At 32.9% G+C, this 20,598-nt stretch overlaps 1 protein-coding gene across 3 annotated transcripts; it reads right to left on the reverse strand.

Annotated features, from left to right (window-relative positions):
* Positions 1-2,655: 2,655 nt before the first annotated feature.
* LOC111917406 (disease resistance protein At4g27190-like) lies at positions 2,656-18,930 on the reverse strand. Of its 3 annotated transcripts, XR_008230106.1 has the most exons (13): positions 18,782-18,930; positions 15,408-18,126; positions 14,715-15,254; positions 13,499-14,146; positions 9,249-9,947; positions 7,470-8,240; positions 7,293-7,367; positions 6,459-6,667; positions 4,961-5,424; positions 3,469-4,256; positions 3,221-3,280; positions 2,938-3,057; positions 2,656-2,846 (listed from the first exon to the last, which is right to left on the reverse strand). XR_008230106.1 is itself a non-coding variant. In XM_052768259.1 (7 exons), exons 2-7 carry the CDS (start codon positions 18,096-18,098, stop codon positions 7,353-7,355), a joined length of 5,364 nt encoding a protein of 1,787 aa, XP_052624219.1. In that variant the 5' UTR covers positions 18,099-18,126; positions 18,782-18,930; the 3' UTR covers positions 7,147-7,352. The 3 variants fall into 3 exon arrangements, 1 of the variants encoding a protein (XP_052624219.1); XR_008230105.1 differs by lacking the exon at positions 6,459-6,667; XM_052768259.1 differs by lacking the exons at positions 2,656-2,846; positions 2,938-3,057; positions 3,221-3,280; ... (1 more) ...; positions 4,961-5,424; positions 6,459-6,667 and having other exon boundaries at positions 7,147-7,367.
* Positions 18,931-20,598: the final 1,668 nt, after the last annotated feature.

Consider the following 20,598-nt stretch of genomic DNA (forward strand, 5'->3'; position numbering starts at 1 on the left):
TTAAACCAAATAAAAACACATAGACAATACTATTTGCATAATAAACTTTGGTGATTTTTTTTTTCAAATCTATTTAATTTTCTCAAAATAAAAACATATGGTAAATATTATAAATTTTTTTGATGTGTTTGTATTCATCTAAAACTATATTTTGTTTCGATATTAAACTTTATTTTCTATTTGATGTATATGAATTGATGTACGACACTAAAACTTATTGTTATGTGTTATTTTAATGTACTTGGATTGATCTATAACTTATTTTTTTGTATATTTTTAATGTTTTAACTTGTAAACACCAAATTCATGATATATATATATATATATATATATATATATATATATATATATATATATATGTGTGTGTGTGTGTGTGTGTGTGTGTGTAGGAAAATAGAAAAAAAAATGAAAATTATAAAAACTGATTGACCCGTCAGTCGAACCGGTTGAACCGGAAACCGGTCACCGTAACGGTTCAACTGAAAAACCGGTTTTTAAAACATTGGTCGTAATACCATAGGTTGAAACCTTATTGGTCAATCGCAACTTTGGTGGCCGTAATATTATATTGTGTATTGTTATTGGAGAATTGCAAGTTAATAGTAGCTTTGGAAATCAACATACTATATTTGCGAAAGAATATATTGTAGTGAAAATTTGTATGGTTGTAATGTCAGTAAGAGTAATGTTGATTGAATAAATTGGTAGTTTGGATAGTATTGATACTACTGAGAGGTTATGTGGAATTGATAGTAGCTTGTGTGGTTGTAAGTCTATTAAGGATAGTTAATGGTTTAAAAAGGATAATTAATGGTTTAAAAAGCAGCTTAGAGAGATGTAAATCTGATTATTGGAGAATTATATACTAACATTTTATTCCGAGTGTACGTTGGTTGATTGAATAGCGCTGATGATATATATATATATATATATATATATATATATATATATATATATATATATATATAGTTGTGTAACTAATTTATATCTTGTTTATCTGGTTACTCACTAATCTAGTTGTACCTTACCATTTTGTTGTGTGTGTATTTCATGTTCAAATAAACTTAGTAGCACCACATGGAATTGGTAGTGCACGACTTAGATTCTTACACGAGAATATTCTAAGATTGTCTTGATAACTTCTTCTGTTGATTTATTAATATGAATATACACTAGATTTGTTATGAATTGTAAATTAAAAATGAAATTTTTGGATGTACTTTGTATTAAAAATTCGGGTGTTACATGAATGCCAAAGATACAAATTAGAAAACGACCGACTCAAGCGAAAAGAAGACAAATCAACACAAGAATCCAAGATCCATAAGGATGAAGGGATATCTAAAGTACCGGACAAAGAAATACCTATGATATGACATCAAGATTGGAAGCCAGGAACTGTATGGACTACTCAAAAACTTGAGGATCCAAAGCAAATAGTATGTAATGATAATATGAGGATCAATCTTTATCAAAGGTGAAATAAACTATAATGAATGGGATGTCCACACAGTAGGACTAAAAGAGTGGCTGAAAGGGTCCAAATGGTATGTTTTGCTACAGAGAACGTTGTTGCTATTTTTCCTTATTAACAGTGGCACTGAGATTTCCAATGGCTTTTTTGTTTATAAAAAAACTCATTCATTAGAAGCAACTTTAAGAATTGGGCTAGACTGGTTTCTAGCATAAGTTCGTTTCAGAACAACAAAAACATTAGAAGTAGGAGATGCTTATGCCCATTATAAACTTGAGACTTAAGATCTCCTCAACAATCAATTCATGAACAACCAAGTGAATAGTGGGAAGCAGAGTAGAATGAAAGATTATTCCATATGATCCTTCAAATTCAAATCGTAATGCTATCAAAGCCAAATGTTACTCTTCTCTCTTGGACACTCATAGTATTACATTGAAGTGCTTTAATATATGACTTTAACCAGTACCACTTATCAAAATTAGACTGAGTATACAATATGTACAAGTGATTGCAAACTTCTTTAGTTGTTTCATATTTCGCCAACAGTCACAATAAATTTGATCACAATTTTTTATCTAACTACAAAGAGTTGTCCTTTTCCTTTTGAGCCATATTAATGATAACCAAAATAAACAAATATCAATAGCAAATACGTTCGAATGACTTTTAAAATTTGAACACACAAATTTACATAAATTTAATGTCTGACCTCACTATAAGAAACCACCATCTACAAAAATCATGAAGCCTGATGAAAAATGAAAAACAAATAGGAAAATAGGAAATGAATAGACAATAAAGAGTGATACAAATTTAAGTAAGATGTTTCTTTCATCATTTCAACATCTATTATTTTCGTATTCTCTTTTTCATAGTCTATAATGGTCCCATTGGTTTTCTTGGACCATGGGTTTAAATGGTTGAATTAGTGAAATATACTTTCATGTGTAGCAAAATATTACATTTATGCTCTTGTTGGCTATTTTATAGTAAAAAAAAATTATTTACCATTAAAAACACTTAACCTACTAAATACTAATCATTTGATCATTCCAACTTCCCACATCAACATATTATCTCTTTAATAAACACATGTTAGAGTTGATTATCTAAGATGTCCAATGCAGGAAAACAACATTATAAACAACAAAATTATAACTATGGCTGGTCATAAAGAATGTTACAACTACAATAGTCACATTTTATTGGTCATACACCTCAAATGCATCACGAAGTTAATAATAATAAGCATAGATCCTAAATTTCCCAAATAGGTTTAAAACCAATTTAGCAATGATTAAGAATTTACATGTAAGGTTAGGCATCAATATTTGGTAGTGGATACTAGGACTTTCTTTGGTAATCTCATCTGCATGATCAACAAACATAGTTTGACTTTAACTAGAATTTAAAATACGTTTAATGAATCTATAAATAACAGAATATCAGACAATTTTGACCTTAGATTTTGTGGTTCTCCAACCTATTGAGTTGGTTTGTGGAGATGTGTAGGCAAATTTCTCAAACGGATTTTGTAGCACGCTTTTACTCAAACTTGTAACAATAGATGGTGATTCTTCCTACAATTAAAGTCGTGTTTGTTACACATGACAGTATAGGACAAAACATGTTGTACTGTATTTGGTATGTATTGGACTGAGACTGTGTGATTGATTTCAACAAGACAAAAGTTGCAAATGTTTTTAGGGAGTCGCTTTCGATTTGAGACGTATGCAAAATTACCTTATTTGTTGTTGATGTATGGATATGTTGGATTTCTAGTCTGTCAGAATAAAAGAGCACCTGCATATAGAAAAGTTATATAAGTTGGTTGTATATCTCCGAAGGATCAAAGAGAATTTGTGATCGTATTCAATACATCCCAACTCCCAACTCCCAAAACATAAATCAGCAAAATGACGAATATGCCCTCAATAACTATCAAACGGATATGCAACAAGATATTATAACAGTATGAACTGATATCATACCTTGTTTAAAAGCTGCACATTGGAGGAATCAGTTGCCACAACATGTAACCCAAGGCAATTGTCTTGATCACTACAAAAAGGGCAGAAAGTCATATTAAATACACAGCCATCTTCTTTACTCCAAATTCCTTCATCACCACTTCTTTTCCAAATTCTCCCATCAACACATGAAAGATCAGACACCACAACAGCCACACTTGTCCCACCCTTTTCTCTCCCTTTCCAACTTGACACCAAATGCAATTTAGATAATGACATTGATGAACAAGGGACAAAATAGTCATTTTCCGCAAGACCCAATGGAGTGTTACAGAGTGAACACGATATTTTTAGATCTTTGATACTTCTTGGTTTCATCACCAAGATTCATGGTTTCTTTCACTGGAAATGTGGGTTTGGGTTTGGGGGAATCAAATCAGGACATTTTGACTGATGCAAAAGCTGAAGACTTTCTTCTTTTGTGAAAATGGGAATTGACACTTGAATCTAGAGGTGAATTGGTTTGAGGGATTTGTTGTTTTTTAGGTGTTGGTGTTGTTGTGTTCATGCATTCAGAAGCTGAAGTGGAACAAGGGGAAGAAAAGGAACAAGTGGGAAACTTTGATTGGATTATGGTTGACTCGGAGACAGATTCAAGAGTAGCAGGGTAACTGTTCTTGATTGGTGTTTCCTTCAGAATAGGTGGCTCATGGTCAAGGGCATTATCGTCATTTCTCGGGGTTTCATGAACAATGGTTAAGTCGAAATCGTCATCATGAGATATATTCATTGATGGTGGCGATGGAAACCTGCACCCATCATAAGACATACATCTGTTACCAACTTCTATTCTCTTTTAGAGTAATTACAAGAATGGTCCCTGTGTTATTCCCAACATTTCAGATTCAGTCCAACTTCTATGATAAAATGACTTTTCTACCCTCACATGTTTCTTTTTAAAGAACATTGCATTTTTGGTCCCCAAGTATAGCTGATGTTTTTAATTTTGGTCCCAAAAGGTTGTCATGCTAATTTGGTCCTTATTTAAGATTTTTGTAACGTTTTTGTCCCTGTTCCTAGTAAAATGGGCTATTTTTGGGATCGAAATTGCAAAAATCACACCCATAGACCAAAATGGTCACTTAATTTGGAACCGGGACCAAAAACATTACACGAATGTCAAATAAGGACAAAAAATGCAAAAGAAAACCTTTTAGTACCAAAATTGCAAAAAGCAACCATACTCAAGGAACAAAAATGTAATTTGACTCTTCTTTTTAACTTTTCTATAATTTGTTTATTTTAAACTATTATTAGATGTCATTTTACATGGATCAGTGACAAATCAGAAACAAAAACCAATGTTAGGGACCAATTTGAAACAGAAAAAAAAAAACATTGGACTGAATATGCAACAGTGGGTATAACACAAGGACCATTCTTGTAACTAACTCTTTTTATTTCAATGATTGAAAGAACAAGACGCGTAGATAAAATAACAAGTTTAAAATACCTGTTTTGTGTCTCCAAATCACCTTTGGAGTCAGTGTAAGTTATACCAGTATTGCTGTCACTCTTTTTCACTCCCCTAATTGTTTCCTGAGGTTTAGATTCTGTTTTGAGGGAGGGGCAATGAAACTTTTTAGATGTAATCGGAAACTTTTTTAATATTAATGTGTAACCTCACTATGAGAAACCTTCATCAACAAAAATTATGAACCCTAATGAAAAACCAAAAAAAAAAAAAAAAATAGAAAATAAAGAGTGATACAAAATGCCTTCATCATTTCAACATCTATCATTTCCATATTCTCTTTTTCATAGTCCATACAGGTCCCATTGGTTTTCTTGATTGGTATTTCCTTCATACTGGGTGGCTCATAGTCAAGGGCATTATCGTCATTTCTCAGGCTTTCATGAACAATGGTTTATTTGAAATCGTCATGAGATATATTCATTGAAGGCGACGATAAAAACCTGCACAGAACATAAGAAGATATATATAACCGAATTTCATTCTTTTTATCTCAGAAGTTGAAAACAAAACAGAGCTTTATGATCTTTGCTAATAAAGCATTTGTAGTTGAGACTCACTTCTTCAAGAATGAAGTGCTTTTATACAAATCAAACATTAATACTAGGGGTGTTGAACGGGTAATTTTTTCGGGTTTCGGGTAATTCGGGTCGGGTAATTCGGGTTTTTCATGTTAGAAAAATTACCCGTTACCCTACCCAAACTAAATTCGGGTAATTCGGGTATCGGGTCGGGTTTGGGTAATTCGGGTATTACCCGAAATATATGATTTTTTTTTTGAATTTCACCTAAAAATAAATTTAATGGAATAAATACGTCGTGCTTTATTAGTCTTGTTTATATAAACAAACGAGACATAAACGAAGTTACTCAAGCTTTGAACATTGAGATTTTCTACTCAATAATACATGAGATATCAAGTATTTTTGTAACGACTTAATCTAATCTAATAAGATGTTAAAAAAACAAATACCTAAAGATCTTAATTTAAAAGTTTAAAATGTTTAAGATAAACGTAGTCATAAGTTTTGCCATGTTTTAAAGTTTCGTCAAGATAATGAGTTTGTTAATTGTAATAAAAACTATAATATAGAAAACAGTTAAGTTTTAAAGAACGTGATGATATATAAAAATTACTTTTAATATTGTTAGTGTCGTATTGTCATAATAAATATATTTATGTTTTATAATAATGATATTAGTTTAAGCGTGATCAAATACTTGCTATATAGTACAAGCTCTATAAGAAAAATGAAATTTTAAAATAATTTGGGTAATTCGGGTAATTCGGGTATACCCGAAATCCAAAAAATGTACCCTTTACCCGACCCGAAAAAAAATCGGGTAACCCGATTACCCGGAAAATTTACCCGATACCCGATTTACCCGACCCGATTTACCCGTTACCCGAAAAAATCGGGCGGGTAATTCGGGTATCGGGTATTTTCGACAGGGCTAATTAATACACTCAACTTACACTATTTGTAATGTAGAGGTTGAGCAACAAGATCATTTGAAATGTGAGGTTGCTGCCAGGACTTGGTTTGAGATTTTTAAATGGTTGGAGATTTCACAAATTCCTTTTGATTCCGTTCCTGATTTGTTTATGTTGGTGGATCAGTTGCCTATCGCTTCGAAAAAGAAAGTTGTCTTGGATACTGTGGTCTGAATTTCTATTTGGTATATCTGGAGGTTCAGAAATAAAAAAGTGTTTGTTTGAGGAAAGATAAGGCGGAGTGAGATTGTGGACTCTATTATCCAATTTTCTTATCTTTGGTATAATAACAGGAACAGCAAATGTATCATAGATAGGATAAATTGCCAGTGAGGCTATTTCAGAAAAAAATGAAAAATACACTCAACTTACAAGAGGTGCCATTGAAGAATTTTATCAAACACTTGGTGTTCATAAAAATAAAGAACACAGATCTGTTGAATTAAGGGCAGTTTTAGGTTATTCATTCTTTTTCTTTTCTTTCTTGTCCAGTATGTGCTAAGAGAGTTTCATCTATGTATTACCATTCTATGCACCTTCAACCCCTGAATTTATGCATTATTTAAAATAATTGAATATGTACAAACCAACCAAAAAAAAACTTGTGTAATTATTGCTAAGTTAGTCACATCTTAATCAAATAGAAGAAATGGACACATCATACATGAGATTACATGAAACTAGAAATTCAATAATTCGAATTGAAATTTTAAGCAAGCAACTCTGATTACAAGTCAATTCAATGATCAGATAATTAAGGTAGAGAAACATGTACATGATTAGGAAGAAGGAAACAAGTGTACGATGTAATCATACCTATGCTATATAGCTGACTTCAAAATGAGCCAAACTGCACGTGTGAATTCAAATGTTCCTCTAGAACTGCCATCCCTGTAGGAGATTACAAAAAAGTGGTAAATTAGAGAGTAATGTAAAGTTTTTGTTGGAAAAAACATTAGTCTGTTAATAATAACCAAAGGTGACACCACATACCTCTTGTTGATAGGTCTTTATAAAAGAGTTGGGTTCTTCTGTTACATGACAAAATCCAAAAGTTGTATCTATTAACTTTAGCTCCGGAGTAGTTGATTGCCCATTTGTGAATACTGTTATTTTTGGACAATATTTGATTTCCAAAGTATCTAATGATGGCCATTCAAAAGCCTCCTTCCCCAGGCAAAATCCCATGAGATTTGGAAGGTTGTGAAGTGTAATGGATTTCAGACAAGGGAACACAACCTCAGTAGTCGGTCTGGTTTCGGAATCTTCAACTTGCTTCACAATCACATCCATACTCTTGCAGTCACTTATTTTTAGCTCTTGGAGCTGCAATAGACTACCAACCATGCAACTACTGAAAACGTGTCCAAGAAGCTTACAACTTACAATTGAGACCTTTGTAAGGTTTGGAAAGTTCAACACTATCCACCGATTGCTCTTCCACACATGCTTCAGATTATTTATTCCACCCAAAGTCACCTCTTTCAGCTTCTCAAATACCACAACAGATTGTGTTCCAATATCCACATCTTCATTTGTCCCTTCTGCTACTTCAAATACCTCATCTGTTACAGATTCATATGCATTGGTAATAGAAAGCTTTTCAAGATTCTTCAGATTAAGCAACTCCTTGCATGGAAAAATTATGCGGCTTTTCAACAATTTGTCACTCCTTTGTGCATCTACTTCAACTAAATTTGAAAAAGACCACGGGAATTGAACTAGCTTTATCAAATCTGGAGTAGAGCACATAGGGAGTTGAGTCTGCTAAGAAAAATCAAACATAGATAGATCATCACAAACACGACAATTACTAAAGAAAAATACATTTAATATTACAAACATATTAAAGGATTTCAAGTTCTGTTATTCTTCAATGAGCCAACATGTATTTCCAATCAACAACCTAGTTTATGACACTGCTTACATTATTTTTTGTGAAGATGAGCACTGTGAAGAAAATTTCTGATTTATATATTGCATTTGTTCAAATAATTTAGATTGTTATCGATTAAAAGTAAAAATTATAGTTTGTGTGTGTGTGTGGGGGGGGGGGGGGGGGGGGGGGGATAAATTAAAAAGTAAAAGTTAAGTGTTTGGTTACTTCAAAAAGGGTAATTTTTCATGTACTGAATATTTACATCCAATTTTTTAAGGAAAAAAATAATAATTATGTTATTGTGTTTTTTATTGCATTGTCAAATACAACAAATGATATGTTGATAATATACTTAATACTTTTACAATCATCTCAACTATACTATTTTCATCAATTTTAGGTAATAAACGCTTCATAAATGTTTCGCTTGTAAAAGATGAGAAAGAAAAGAACAACTTGATTAAGTAATAACTAACATCACAATATTTATAAAATATGTTAGATGATGGGATTAAATTGGATAAAAACGATATAAATGATATATTAGCTCATCTAACAGCTTGACTTAAAAAATACGTGGCTTAACTTATGAATGAGTGAATATAACATCTTTCGTAACATAAGAGACAACTTAATATCTTAGGAATGAAATATTAATTTATAATAAAAAATAAGATTGCATATTTTCATAGCTTTTCATGGATATAAAAAAGGGAAGTGGTTATATATGTATTTTCATTTGGTTTTGTTTTATGTTTCCTTCTGGTATACAAATATCAACCTGCCACCTAATTTTTGTAAGCAAATAATATGTTGAACACCATAAAACGACATGATCAATAAAACGACATGCTGATCATCTGTTTAAATGATGAAGTAAAGTAACAACATACCTCTTGTGTAGCATTGGTCAAATGGAAGTTGAGGCCACATTGATCAAGACTATGCTTGCCTAATTCTGTATGTATGTAGTTGAGCTTCGGAGTCATGGAGTGACCAGATGTGAAATTCATCATTTGTGGGCAGCCATAAATCTTAACCTTTTCCAATGCTTTCCACTTGAACTCATTCTTCCCCAAGAAGAAACCCTTGAGATCTGGTAAATCTGCAAGTGTAAGGGACTTGAGACGAGGGAAGATACCCTTGAGTTCTGGTAAATCTCCGTCTTCCTTCACAATCACTTGCATTGCCTTGCATTCTGCTACAGTCAATTCTTTGAGTTGCTTAAGGCTTTCAAGTGTGGAACTTGTGAATATATATTCCAAAACTTCACATTCACTGATGACCAATATTGTTAGGTTGGGCAATTGAAGCAGAGTCATATTGGCCGACCTTGGGAGGGTGATTGCAGTACAAGTATCATCACTTCCATCACCAACATTCGTAGTACTATCAACACCATCTTTGTTTATTTCTTTACTTTCAAATATCTCTACCATTGACTTACATTCTACTATTCTCAACTCTTCAAGCTTATTCAGTTGTCCCACTACATTGGATGGAAACACTCTTGATAGGGCAGGGCAATTTCTTATATCAATCTTTTTGGAGTATTGGCATAAGAACCAAGAAGCAACACCGACTTGAGAACACTACAACAACACATGAAAAATCAATGGAGCTGATTGAATTAACAAAGCTTAGCTGTTTGCTATGTACATGCACTCTACAATCTAAGGCGATATTTGTTTCTAGAAATGTGGTTACAAACAAAAGTGCTTCCCACAACTAAGGTAGTTTAGTAACATCGACAATGTAAGTTGAACTACAAAAAGGCAATATACAGAAAAATCACAATATTTCGGCCAATTTTTTGCAGTTTAACAACTCCATTTCAGTTTTAGCTCATCAAACCTACCCAAGTTTGAAATTTCTTTCTATATTGACAAATTTGACCTACTATAGCAGGTTAAAGTGGTCATAATTGAAAAGGTTGTCAAAGTTTAGTCCACTTAATTTCACTAAAGCCACTCAACTTTGACAAAATTTTCTATAGTGACCACTTTAACCTGCTATAGCAGGTCAAAGTGGTCAGCATAAGGCAAGCTGAAGTAGAGTGCCATGATTTATGAAGAGAAAATAAATGCCATTGGACTTTTCACAAATTCCAGGTCACCACTGGCATGACACCTCAGCAGAAACTTTTATGAGGTTCTGGTGGTGACAGACAGAATCAACAACATGAAGAGAGTGGAAGGATCATAAGAAGCATACTTCTGAAAGACACAGAATCAGCATAAACATAGAAGACCACCTAGGCCAAAAAATCTGGGCCTACATGTGAAAGATTCAAATGGTTTACAAGACAAAGTTCATGTTGGATTTTATGGTGAAAAAATGAATTAAGAGAAATCAGATCGTGGTGTTTGGACTCCACTCCGTTAAGGAAGAAGGTTTGTCAAATGACCAAAATACCCTTGTTATATATATAGCCAAATAACTAAAAACAAGAAATCAGTTGTATGCTATGCTTTATGTTGTTGGCAAGAGAGAACAAGTAGATGGTGGATGAAAGAAAAGGTATACTAAATCAATCATAAAAGTGGCCTTAATTATATAGGCTTACAGGAGATTTTGAACAGCTACAAAAAAGAAAATAGAAACAAGAAAAAACAAAACTGCCAGGGTGCTAATTAACACAATTAATTAGCATTTATTCAAATTAAAACTTGAAAATGAACAGACTTTGATTAGCAATTAATCAACATATATATTTCAGGCGTGTCTGCTGGAACACGTGTATAAACACATACAAGCATGATAAAAACCGTAAAATATACAGAATATTGTAACTCTGAACTTTACTTGTCTGTATTGAAGAATGGATAAATGCTAGAAATAGCAACGCATTTCCATTTATTATTTTATTAAAGCATCCTACTTTCATTTCTTTCTATTACAGCAACAGAAATCCTTTGTATTTAGATGACACTGCTATAATTGGGTGGGTTTCTTAAAGTAGAATGCTTTAATAGGAAAAAGTGAAAGTAAGATGATCTGATAAGCAAATCGATAAAAAAAATTGCTACTTTCATATAGGTACTTTTAAAATCCACCCATTTATAGCATTTTACTTTCAACTTTTCTTTTCAGGCCATTGTAGCCACATATTATTAGGTATATTTTTCAAAGTATGATGCTATAACTGGAATAAATGAAAGTAGGATTTTATAATAAGAAAATAAAGGAAAGTATGTTGAACAAAAAAAATGACTAAAATATACCCAATTCAAAATTAGTATAGTGCCATGATTTATGAAGAGAAAACAAATATCATTGGACTCTATATATAACCCATTACCCCCTCAATGTGAGAAAACGAAAACATAACATTACTTCTAAATTTATTATTCAGAAATGAGTTTGCAATCAATATGCTTATATTTCCGTACTTCCGCTGATTACATGCATCATCTTCTTCATGTTAATTTATTATACATCTATGAATTTTCATTATTTGTATAGTGTAAAATCTATCTTAATTCTAATATTCTAAATAGATCGAAAGCATGCTTAGAACAAAGATTTTTTCAAGGGAGTCCTTTTCAGTAAAGACTTGGTTAATTATACTTGATAAATTAAGATCTAGAGATATTTCCAAAATTGACACTCTTGACATTTGACTCTGATAGTTCAATGTCATAAAGTTAGTTAATATTTTAAATATGACACTTTTCTGGTACAAAAGAAGTTGTAAACAGGAGCCTTTTGCCACATATTGTATTTATATATTTTCAGTTGGCACACGAGATACAGTTATGTAAAGTTTCATATTCTTTTGTTTGATGTCAGCAAAAAAAATATTTCTTTTAAACAGCAAACCAAATTTTATTAAGCCAAACTAGCGCATGCTAGGAAACAAAAAAAAATGCATCAATAAAATCATTTTTGTTCTATTTTTCATGACTTATATACATCAATCAATCAATTTTTTTCTCTTCCTCACAATCCGGTCTTATCATAAATCAATTTAATGACCTACGCAAATGAAAAAACTATTAAATATTATGCATGCAGTTATTCATTTTTGTCTTTCCAGCTTCAGAAGTATTAGCTAATGGAATTATATCACACAACTAATGGAGAAGAGAATATTAAAAAAAGAAATAAAACAAATAATTGAATACATAAAGGTGCTAATTAACACAACTAATTAGCATTCATTCAAATTAAAACTTGAAAATGAACAGACTTTGATTAGCAATTAATCAAGATATATTTCTGGTGCAGAATCAAAGTATGACACAGGAAGTGGACATGGTGGTCATTATAATGGTTAGTCTCAACTTCAAAACTAAAAAAGACAATGAATATGAGATATAAACAAATGCAAGCATGATATAAACCATAAAATATACAAATATTTCACCTAGATTTATAGCTATGAATTTTACTTGTCTGTACAAAAGAAGGGCTAAATGCAAGAAATAGAAACACATTTCCATTTATTCGTTTGTTATAGCATCCTACTTTCATTTCTTTCTATTGCAGAAATAGAAATCCTTTGTATTTGGATGACATTGCTAGAATTGGGTGGGTTTCTGAAAGTACAATGCTTTAATAGGAAAAAATGAAAGTAGGATGCTCTTAGTTATAAGCAAATAAATGAAAGTAAATTGCTATTTCTATCATTTTAGCCTTTAATAAATGACACAAGACCACCATATTGGTGCTATAATTGGTATATTTTTCAAAAAAAAAAAAATGCATCAACAAAAAAGACATCAATAAAATCATTTTTGTTCCATTTTTCAAATTACCTAATAAAAAATCAAGAATAATGTTGATATGGCTTATATGCATCTATCAATTAATTTTTTTTCTCTCCCTCACAATCCGGTTTGAGTCCACCATCCATTTTAGTTAATTTAACTAAATTAAACTGGATACAAAACATTTTAAATGATTTATAACCATGCTTATCATAAATAACTTTGTGACCTATGCAATCGAATAAAATTTTAAAAAAAAAAAAAAACAAAAAAAAAAATAGGTATGTAGTTATTTATTTTGTGTTTCTAGCTTCAGAAGAATTAGCTTAGGGAGTTATATAAAGCAGCTAAAGGAGAATAGAATATTAAAAAAACAAATAAAACAAATAACTGAATATGTAAAGGATTTGCTTAAAAGAAATCAAATATACCTGGAACTGATTATGGATGGAAGTAGTTGTGATCCTAGTACCGCCATCGATACTCTTTAGGCTTGGGAGATTCCACAGGTTGAGAAATTCAAGAAGAGGGAAGGAGGAGAAGGTGTTTGTGTGAGTAGAAGATATTATTTCTTCATTTTCATCATTAATATCTCTATTTGAAACAACTTCTTCAATACCATCACAAGTTTCTATCCCGACCTCCTTTAAGTTGGGAAGAAGTTTGCCCATGACAGGTGAAAATAAGTACTTTATGCTTTTGCAGTTTCTCATGATTATATGTGTGAGGTTGTGGAATGAGTAGGATTGTGATTGGTTTTGAGGAATTACAAGTTTCTTCCAATTGCACTTCCACACATCACTCATCCTCTCCATATTTTGTAACCACAATTCCTTGAGGTGGGGAAGTAGTAGTGGTGGTGGTTGATGATTATATTTATGCAGAGTTGTTGTCAAATCTGTGTTGCTGCTGCTGGAACTCTCTATCTCAAATACCACTTCAACATCCTTACAGCCGCCATTTACCCAAAGTGTTTGAAGGTGATTAACGTGAAAAGGTTTGGGATGAATTGAGGATTCAACGTCAGGAATATTACCATCCACCTCTGAAATGATCTCTGCCTTGGATATAACATTAATCTGCACATATCTCAACAACAAATATAATTACAAATCTCCTACAAATAAATATGTAAAATACACGCACTTACACAAATACGTAAAAATGATATTTTTCACAAGAAATTACAAAATTGGTCCCTGTGTTTATCTCTTCTCTCTTTTTTTTTTTTTTGGTTTAGGTCCATCAAATTGTTTAGGAATTTTGGTCCCCATTAACTTGCTTATAAATATGCAAATAATAATATGAAGGTTAAAACAGATCCACACTTTTAGCAATGTGGGAAATATAGAATACTTCTCCAAACTTAAAAGTGTTGTAGTGACATAGGTAATTTGTCCATGTTTTTAAATTTGGAGTTTTAGCTTTTTCTTTATCACATACTGAAGTGTAAAGATTTAGAAATAATTTGTCAGGATACATCTCTTCACGCAAATTAATAATCTTATTGCACTTTAAAGTGTGAACACATCCAAAGAATTGTAGTGTGATATGTATATACGTGTATGTACGTACAGAGACACATATACATAAGTGCTCTAGCATCAAAATAGAAATAAAAATAGAAAGCTCAATGATATCACATACCTCTTGGTTGTTCTGAACCAATTCAATGTTTCCCCTGGTTTCTTCCCACGTTCTCCTACCATCTATACTCACTTTCATAACTGTTTTCACGTCAAAATTGGTCACGGTCGGTGTGAATACGTTTACAAACCTCTCGCACTTTCCTATTTCAATACTTTCAACAGCTTGAAAGGTACGGATAAGGATATCAGAGCTACTTTCACCTTTCATCCTCCACAACTCTCTTAGCTTCTCCAATTTAGATACTTTAATTTCTCTCAAGCTGCTACTGTATTCTTCAGTTTCACCAACACAACTCATGTCAATGTTAAACAACACTTCAATGCTTCCACATTCTCTAACATCAAGCACTTCCAGACGACCCAACAAAGACATGGGATTGGTTGGAAACAGATTCACAAGATTATCACAGCTGCTCACTCTAATCTCTCTCAACATGCAGGCATTAACTTCGTCACTACTACTAAATTGATAAGGCCATATCTCTTTCAGCTTATCCATCCTCCAAATCCCCAATTTCTCCAACTTAGGAATCAGCATCTGCACAATAATTAAGACATGTTGATAATTGTAGTGAAATCAAACTTAAAATAGTTTGTTTGGGGGATCACAAATTCACAATCTAATCAATACAGATTTTCATTACAAAGAAAATCTATGAAACTGTCAACATAAATCCTAATATAGCGGTACCTGTTTGTTAAAGAATGGTTGAATTGCAGAGACATTACTGGACATCGAAGATGTTGCAGATGTTTTCTCTGGATAAATGCTACTGAAATTAGGAAGGCCATCAAGTTCCAACTCCACCAGCTGTGGTAGCTCAATTACATTAGCAGTGTTGCAAAGACCTATCAACTTTGGTAGGCTATCCAATCTTAGAACCTTTAGCCCCTGAAACTTAATTGCCCCATCTCCACCATTCTCACTATGTGCAAGTACTTCCAGAACAGGGCAATCTGAAACTGTGAGGCACTCAAGCTTCACCAAACCATTTGCAATAGGGACTGTGAAGAGGTACTTCAAGTTTTCACAGTTATTAACATCAAGGACTCTTAAATTATTAAATGACTGTTGAGGGAGATGAACATATTCCACTAAAACTTCTTCAATATCATTCATACCATCCACCTCCAAATAAAGCACCTCAGTTTTCTCAAACAACTCATTGATGCTAGATTCCAATAGCTCATCTTTGTTAGTGACCAACCTCAATGTGTTTTCAAATGAATGCATATTTTTGTGAGTATTGTCTCCTAAACCACATCCCATAGAGATCCTGAACCTTTTAAGTTCAGTTAACAGCATATTCTTGGGCGTATCATTGTTGTCAAAGAACTCAACTTCTAATGCAGAAAGGTGCTTTGAAAGCTCTGCTAATTCAGCACAATTGCCATTTGTGAACCTGATTGCCTTTCTATTATTAACTCTCATATAAAGCTCTTGAAGCTCAACCAAATTTATCAAGACACCATTATCAATACGAAGATTTACACACCCTGTCAAATCCAGTAGCTTTAGCTTCTTCAAATTTCCAATTGTGGATGGTAAATGTGTGATGCCACAATGAGCAAAACTGAGCACTTCCAGATTCAAGAGTTCACCAATAGCAGAGCAATCAAACATCAATAGGCACTGGTGGAGAATGAGTGTTCGTAGCTTGGTGGAGCATTCAAGTGATCGAGGAAGCAACGGATACTGCATTTTTTCATAGGCTACAACTTCAAGATCTTCCATTTGTTTATAAAAATCTTCAGGAAACGTAAGCGACTTATCTCCATGCATAAGTCTCAAAAGTGCAAGGTTTGGGTATTTAAAGTCTCTAGGAAACTCAAACATACCCCTGCAAGTAATAGAAATTCTGTTACAAGACTCACTCATTCCAGCACTACTCCACTTTGAAATATCACCATGGTTGATTATCCATGGATGGTCACCCTTAGAAACTCTACCTAAAACAAAATCGAGCACAAGATCATGCATTTTGACACACCCAATGTAATCGCTATCCATCAACAAATTTGCTTTTTTGAGACTCTGCACACATGTCTCTGTCCTGTCTCTAGCCTCTCCCAAAGTAGAAACCCCATTTAACAACCGTAGGCCCCATGCATATCTTGTGAGTTCCTCGATTGGAATATTAAAGTCATCAGGAAACAAGCCACAAAGAAGAAAGATCTCTTTTTCCTCCTCTTCTTTTATATAGTCATAACTTATCTTAACACTTTCTTGCACATAATCAAGATTTTTATTCTCCAAACGGCGGAGTGTATCTCTCCATGCAACCTTTTCTTCAAACTTAAGACGAATGGCAACGAGATTAATAGCAAGGGGCAGAAAGCCACATCTTCTCACGATCTCTGTTCCTATTTTATTGAGCTCCTGATCATGTTGGTTTAAAGCACCTGTAATTTGCCAAAAGAAGTTCTGTGCTTCGGGCTCCTCCATCACTTCCACTCTAACTATTTTCAAATCTAAATAACCTGCTGCAATTTCTGTGCAAATTTTTTCATACCGTGATGTCAGCAATAACTTGAAGCCGTTAGGCAAAGGATTAAGTCCAATATCATTGAGTTTAATCATCTCCCATACATCATCTAATATCACCAAAACCTTTTGTTTTCGTTCTGCCAGGTTCGTAAATGATATACGAAGACGTTCTGCCCTTGTTGTTGTATTCATTTCAGATATAGATAGACTTATGTATTCAGCCAAAGCTTGCTGAACAGAAAACATGTTAATTTGTTGCCCAATAACCACCTTCAGAACATAATCAAACATTTTTGTATCTCCTGCAGTCTTTTTCAGTTGTTCCATCATCGTGGTTTTTCCCACACCACCCATTCCGCATATGGCTATCATTTGGCTCTTGTGATTTTGTTGAAGGAACCCAAGCGTATCCTTGAAAGTCTTCTCTCTTGATTTGAAGTGATTTTGGGCGTCACCATCCGAAGGTGCAGAACTGGATGCGATTTTCGAGTTCACTTTTCCAAGAGGTTTTGGAGCATCTGTCCAAATTATGTTACTATTTTCATCCATAAGACTTTCCATCTCCTCCTTAATCTTGAATGCATTCCTACCTGCTCGATACCTCATTTTCATGTTGAAACATCCATTCCCGGTGCTTGAAATGCTTTGAGCATCTTTTTTAATCTTTTCAACCTCTTCCAACCAACCCGGTACACGAGTAGGTATCTCCAGATAACTTCTATTGTTAGCGTCCATGTGCTTTTTAACATCACTGCTTGTACCATCCAGCTGCTTCATTTTAGTATTCATGTTCCTAACATGTTTCATGGAGGAAAAGAGATATCCCAACTGTTTCTTCACAGGAGCGATTAAAGATTCAACAATAGGACCAATTATTGCAGATGCAAACTCCATCTTTTAATATTCTAGCTTTTACAAAGACCTGTAACAGATAAAAAAAGACAATGAAATTGTTAAAAGTTATTAATTATTAACTTGCTTAGCTATCTTTTTTCAATTATCATATATAATCCATAGATAATTAGTGTTATAAAAGTTTCCCTCAGGATTTAGGACACATGACACGTTTGGCTAGAAAAGAATTGGTAGTTGGTAAATTAATGTATATGAAAATTCACAGTTAATTTGCTGCTTGTCTTCCCTTGTCAACTTAGCCTTGGTTTTTTTTTAAATGATTGAAAGTGGGAATAGATTATTAATTTCAACATCTTCATCATCATGTGAAATTGTGAAAGATGAGGAACAAAATATGGTGCCTTTTAATTAGAGATTTATTAGTTGTAAACAGAGTCCTACAGTGATATTAAGGCTAGAACTGATCTCTATGTGATCTGTCCTAAAAAAAACATTCCTCCAAAACATTGTTCAATAATCAAAAGAGGGAAATGAGGAGGCACTGTCATTCATTTAAACATTTACTTGATTTATATGTGGAGCATAGACGAACAATCCACAACGGGTAACAAAGCAAACATTTTTTTTCAGATAATTTCGTCAAGGATCGATAGATTCAAAACAAATAACAGCTAAGAAAAGTTATTCATAAACAAAGAGAAAAACTTTCAACAAAAACGTACCTCGCTCTACTATATGCGCCTGTGCTAATGCTTGCTGTTTTTGTTGCTTTGTAAAGTGTGTATGTGAACAAGTGGTTGGAATTGTGAAGAAGGCCAATATATCAAGTATGAACAAGCATCAATTATTGCTGTTGCGCTGCAAATACCACGGATTTGGATGAATGGAAGTAATGCAGTCTAACAGTCATAATCAAGGTACTAACAGCATTGCGTAACGTACTACAGGGTACAGCTCAAAGAATACAGTCAACAGTCAACGGTCCCACAGATTGATATTGAAGCACGATACAATGTTGGATCCCTACCCTACCTTAAATTGTGATATTTCATATACACGACATATATATCATCCTGATTTTGGGGCATCCTTTTGCAAAAAAGAAAAACAGAATTTGTTAAAAATTTCAAAATAATTGTATTTATTGGGATGATTATTAGTTGGTCACATATTTGAAAAAGCTTATCGTAATCGTAATAATCTAATTTAACACTAAAACATGTGTTTTAAAAAAAACATATCATTTTAAATTAAATGGTTTAAAATAATGAGAAAAAAATAATTCGCACTTTGAATAACAAAATGAACATTGTAACGAACAAGTCGAGAACAGTATCACTCATTAATAATTTCTTATTTACATGTAAAATGTAAATAACGGTATCCCATAATAGGTATGTTCATAGCAAGATTTTAATAACTTTTTTTAGTTTTATTAAAATACTCGAGTTAAAGAAAAAAATTATTTAGCGTTGTGATTTTAAACTTCCACCTCAAATAGATTTTAGTATCTTTTAATTTTTTTAAATTTTACACCTTTATATGTTAAAAACTATTTTTATGGAACAATTATACACAAGTAATCACCATAAAAAAATTCTCAAACCAAGTACAAAGAGTTTTTTTGAGACCATATATACATGAATTTTCGAAGCCAACAAACTTCACACGGTTGGTGGGCAACACTTAGGGGAGGAGTCATGTAAACCTCCTCATGAAGATCATCATTCAAAAACATATTCTTAACATCCATTTGGAATATCTTCACTAACAAATGGTTGTAACTGTGTTATTAGAGTATGATGTTCATCATTTTTGTCATTAATTTTTGTGTGAGTTAAACTAATCCTTCCTATGAGTCTAGTGAAGAGTCGTAAGTTCCTCCATCAAAGAATTCTGCCAAAGGAGATCATAAACGGCCTCTCTATAGGACTCGGTTTCTCACATATTATGTATATTAGCAATAAATGAAGCAAACAAAGATGAATAAGAAACTCCATGAGTTTGGTAGACTTACAAGTACTGATGGACTTAAAATGTGGTGGAAGATTCACAGTCACGATCAAGGTTGTAGAACTCGTTACCCGGTACTTACTTGGCCGACAGTCGGGTAAGGAGTACTCGGATTCGGTAATTCATGTAGAAATATCTTTTAGGAAAATTATATATGTCAAAATCATAAGTTGATTGAAATATATAAGAAAATTAGTGTAACATTCCGTTTTAAATAAAATAAGTAAATAATAAATCTGGAACCCTGAAATGTAAATTTATTATTATTATATATAGCCAAATGTCATGATTTGAATCTCCAGGGATTAAAGTATAATTTTGGAACTTAATTTGTACAGAATTTATTGAATCAGAGGCTAAAGAGTAACTTTTGGACCTATGTTGAAAAGGTTTTGTAGAGGGAGGGGCAGTTGGGTAAGTATTGGACTGGATTTGAAAGAGAATTCAGAAGGTGGGGGCTAAATCGTAAATTTCAGATTTATTTTAAAGAGATTAATATGGGGAGGGGTCATTTGCATCATTATGG

The sequence above is a fragment of the Lactuca sativa genome, chromosome 2, assembly GCF_002870075.4.
Source record: "Lactuca sativa cultivar Salinas chromosome 2, Lsat_Salinas_v11, whole genome shotgun sequence".
In the NCBI taxonomy this organism is placed as follows: domain Eukaryota; kingdom Viridiplantae; phylum Streptophyta; class Magnoliopsida; order Asterales; family Asteraceae; genus Lactuca; species Lactuca sativa.

What these genes read in the sequence shown, in the direction of transcription:
- LOC111917406 (XM_052768259.1), bottom strand. Translation starts at nt 18,098, where the DNA reads ATGGAGTTTGCATCTGCAATAATTGGTCCTATTGTTGAATCTTTAATC. An exon ending in CCATCCATAATCAGTTCCAG is followed by an intron (nt 9,948 to 13,498) that starts GTATATTTGATT and finishes GTGTTGTTGTAG; the next exon opens with TGTTCTCAAGTCGGTGTTGC. An exon ending in TGACCAATGCTACACAAGAG is followed by an intron (nt 8,241 to 9,248) that starts GTATGTTGTTAC and finishes TTTTCTTAGCAG; the next exon opens with ACTCAACTCCCTATGTGCTC.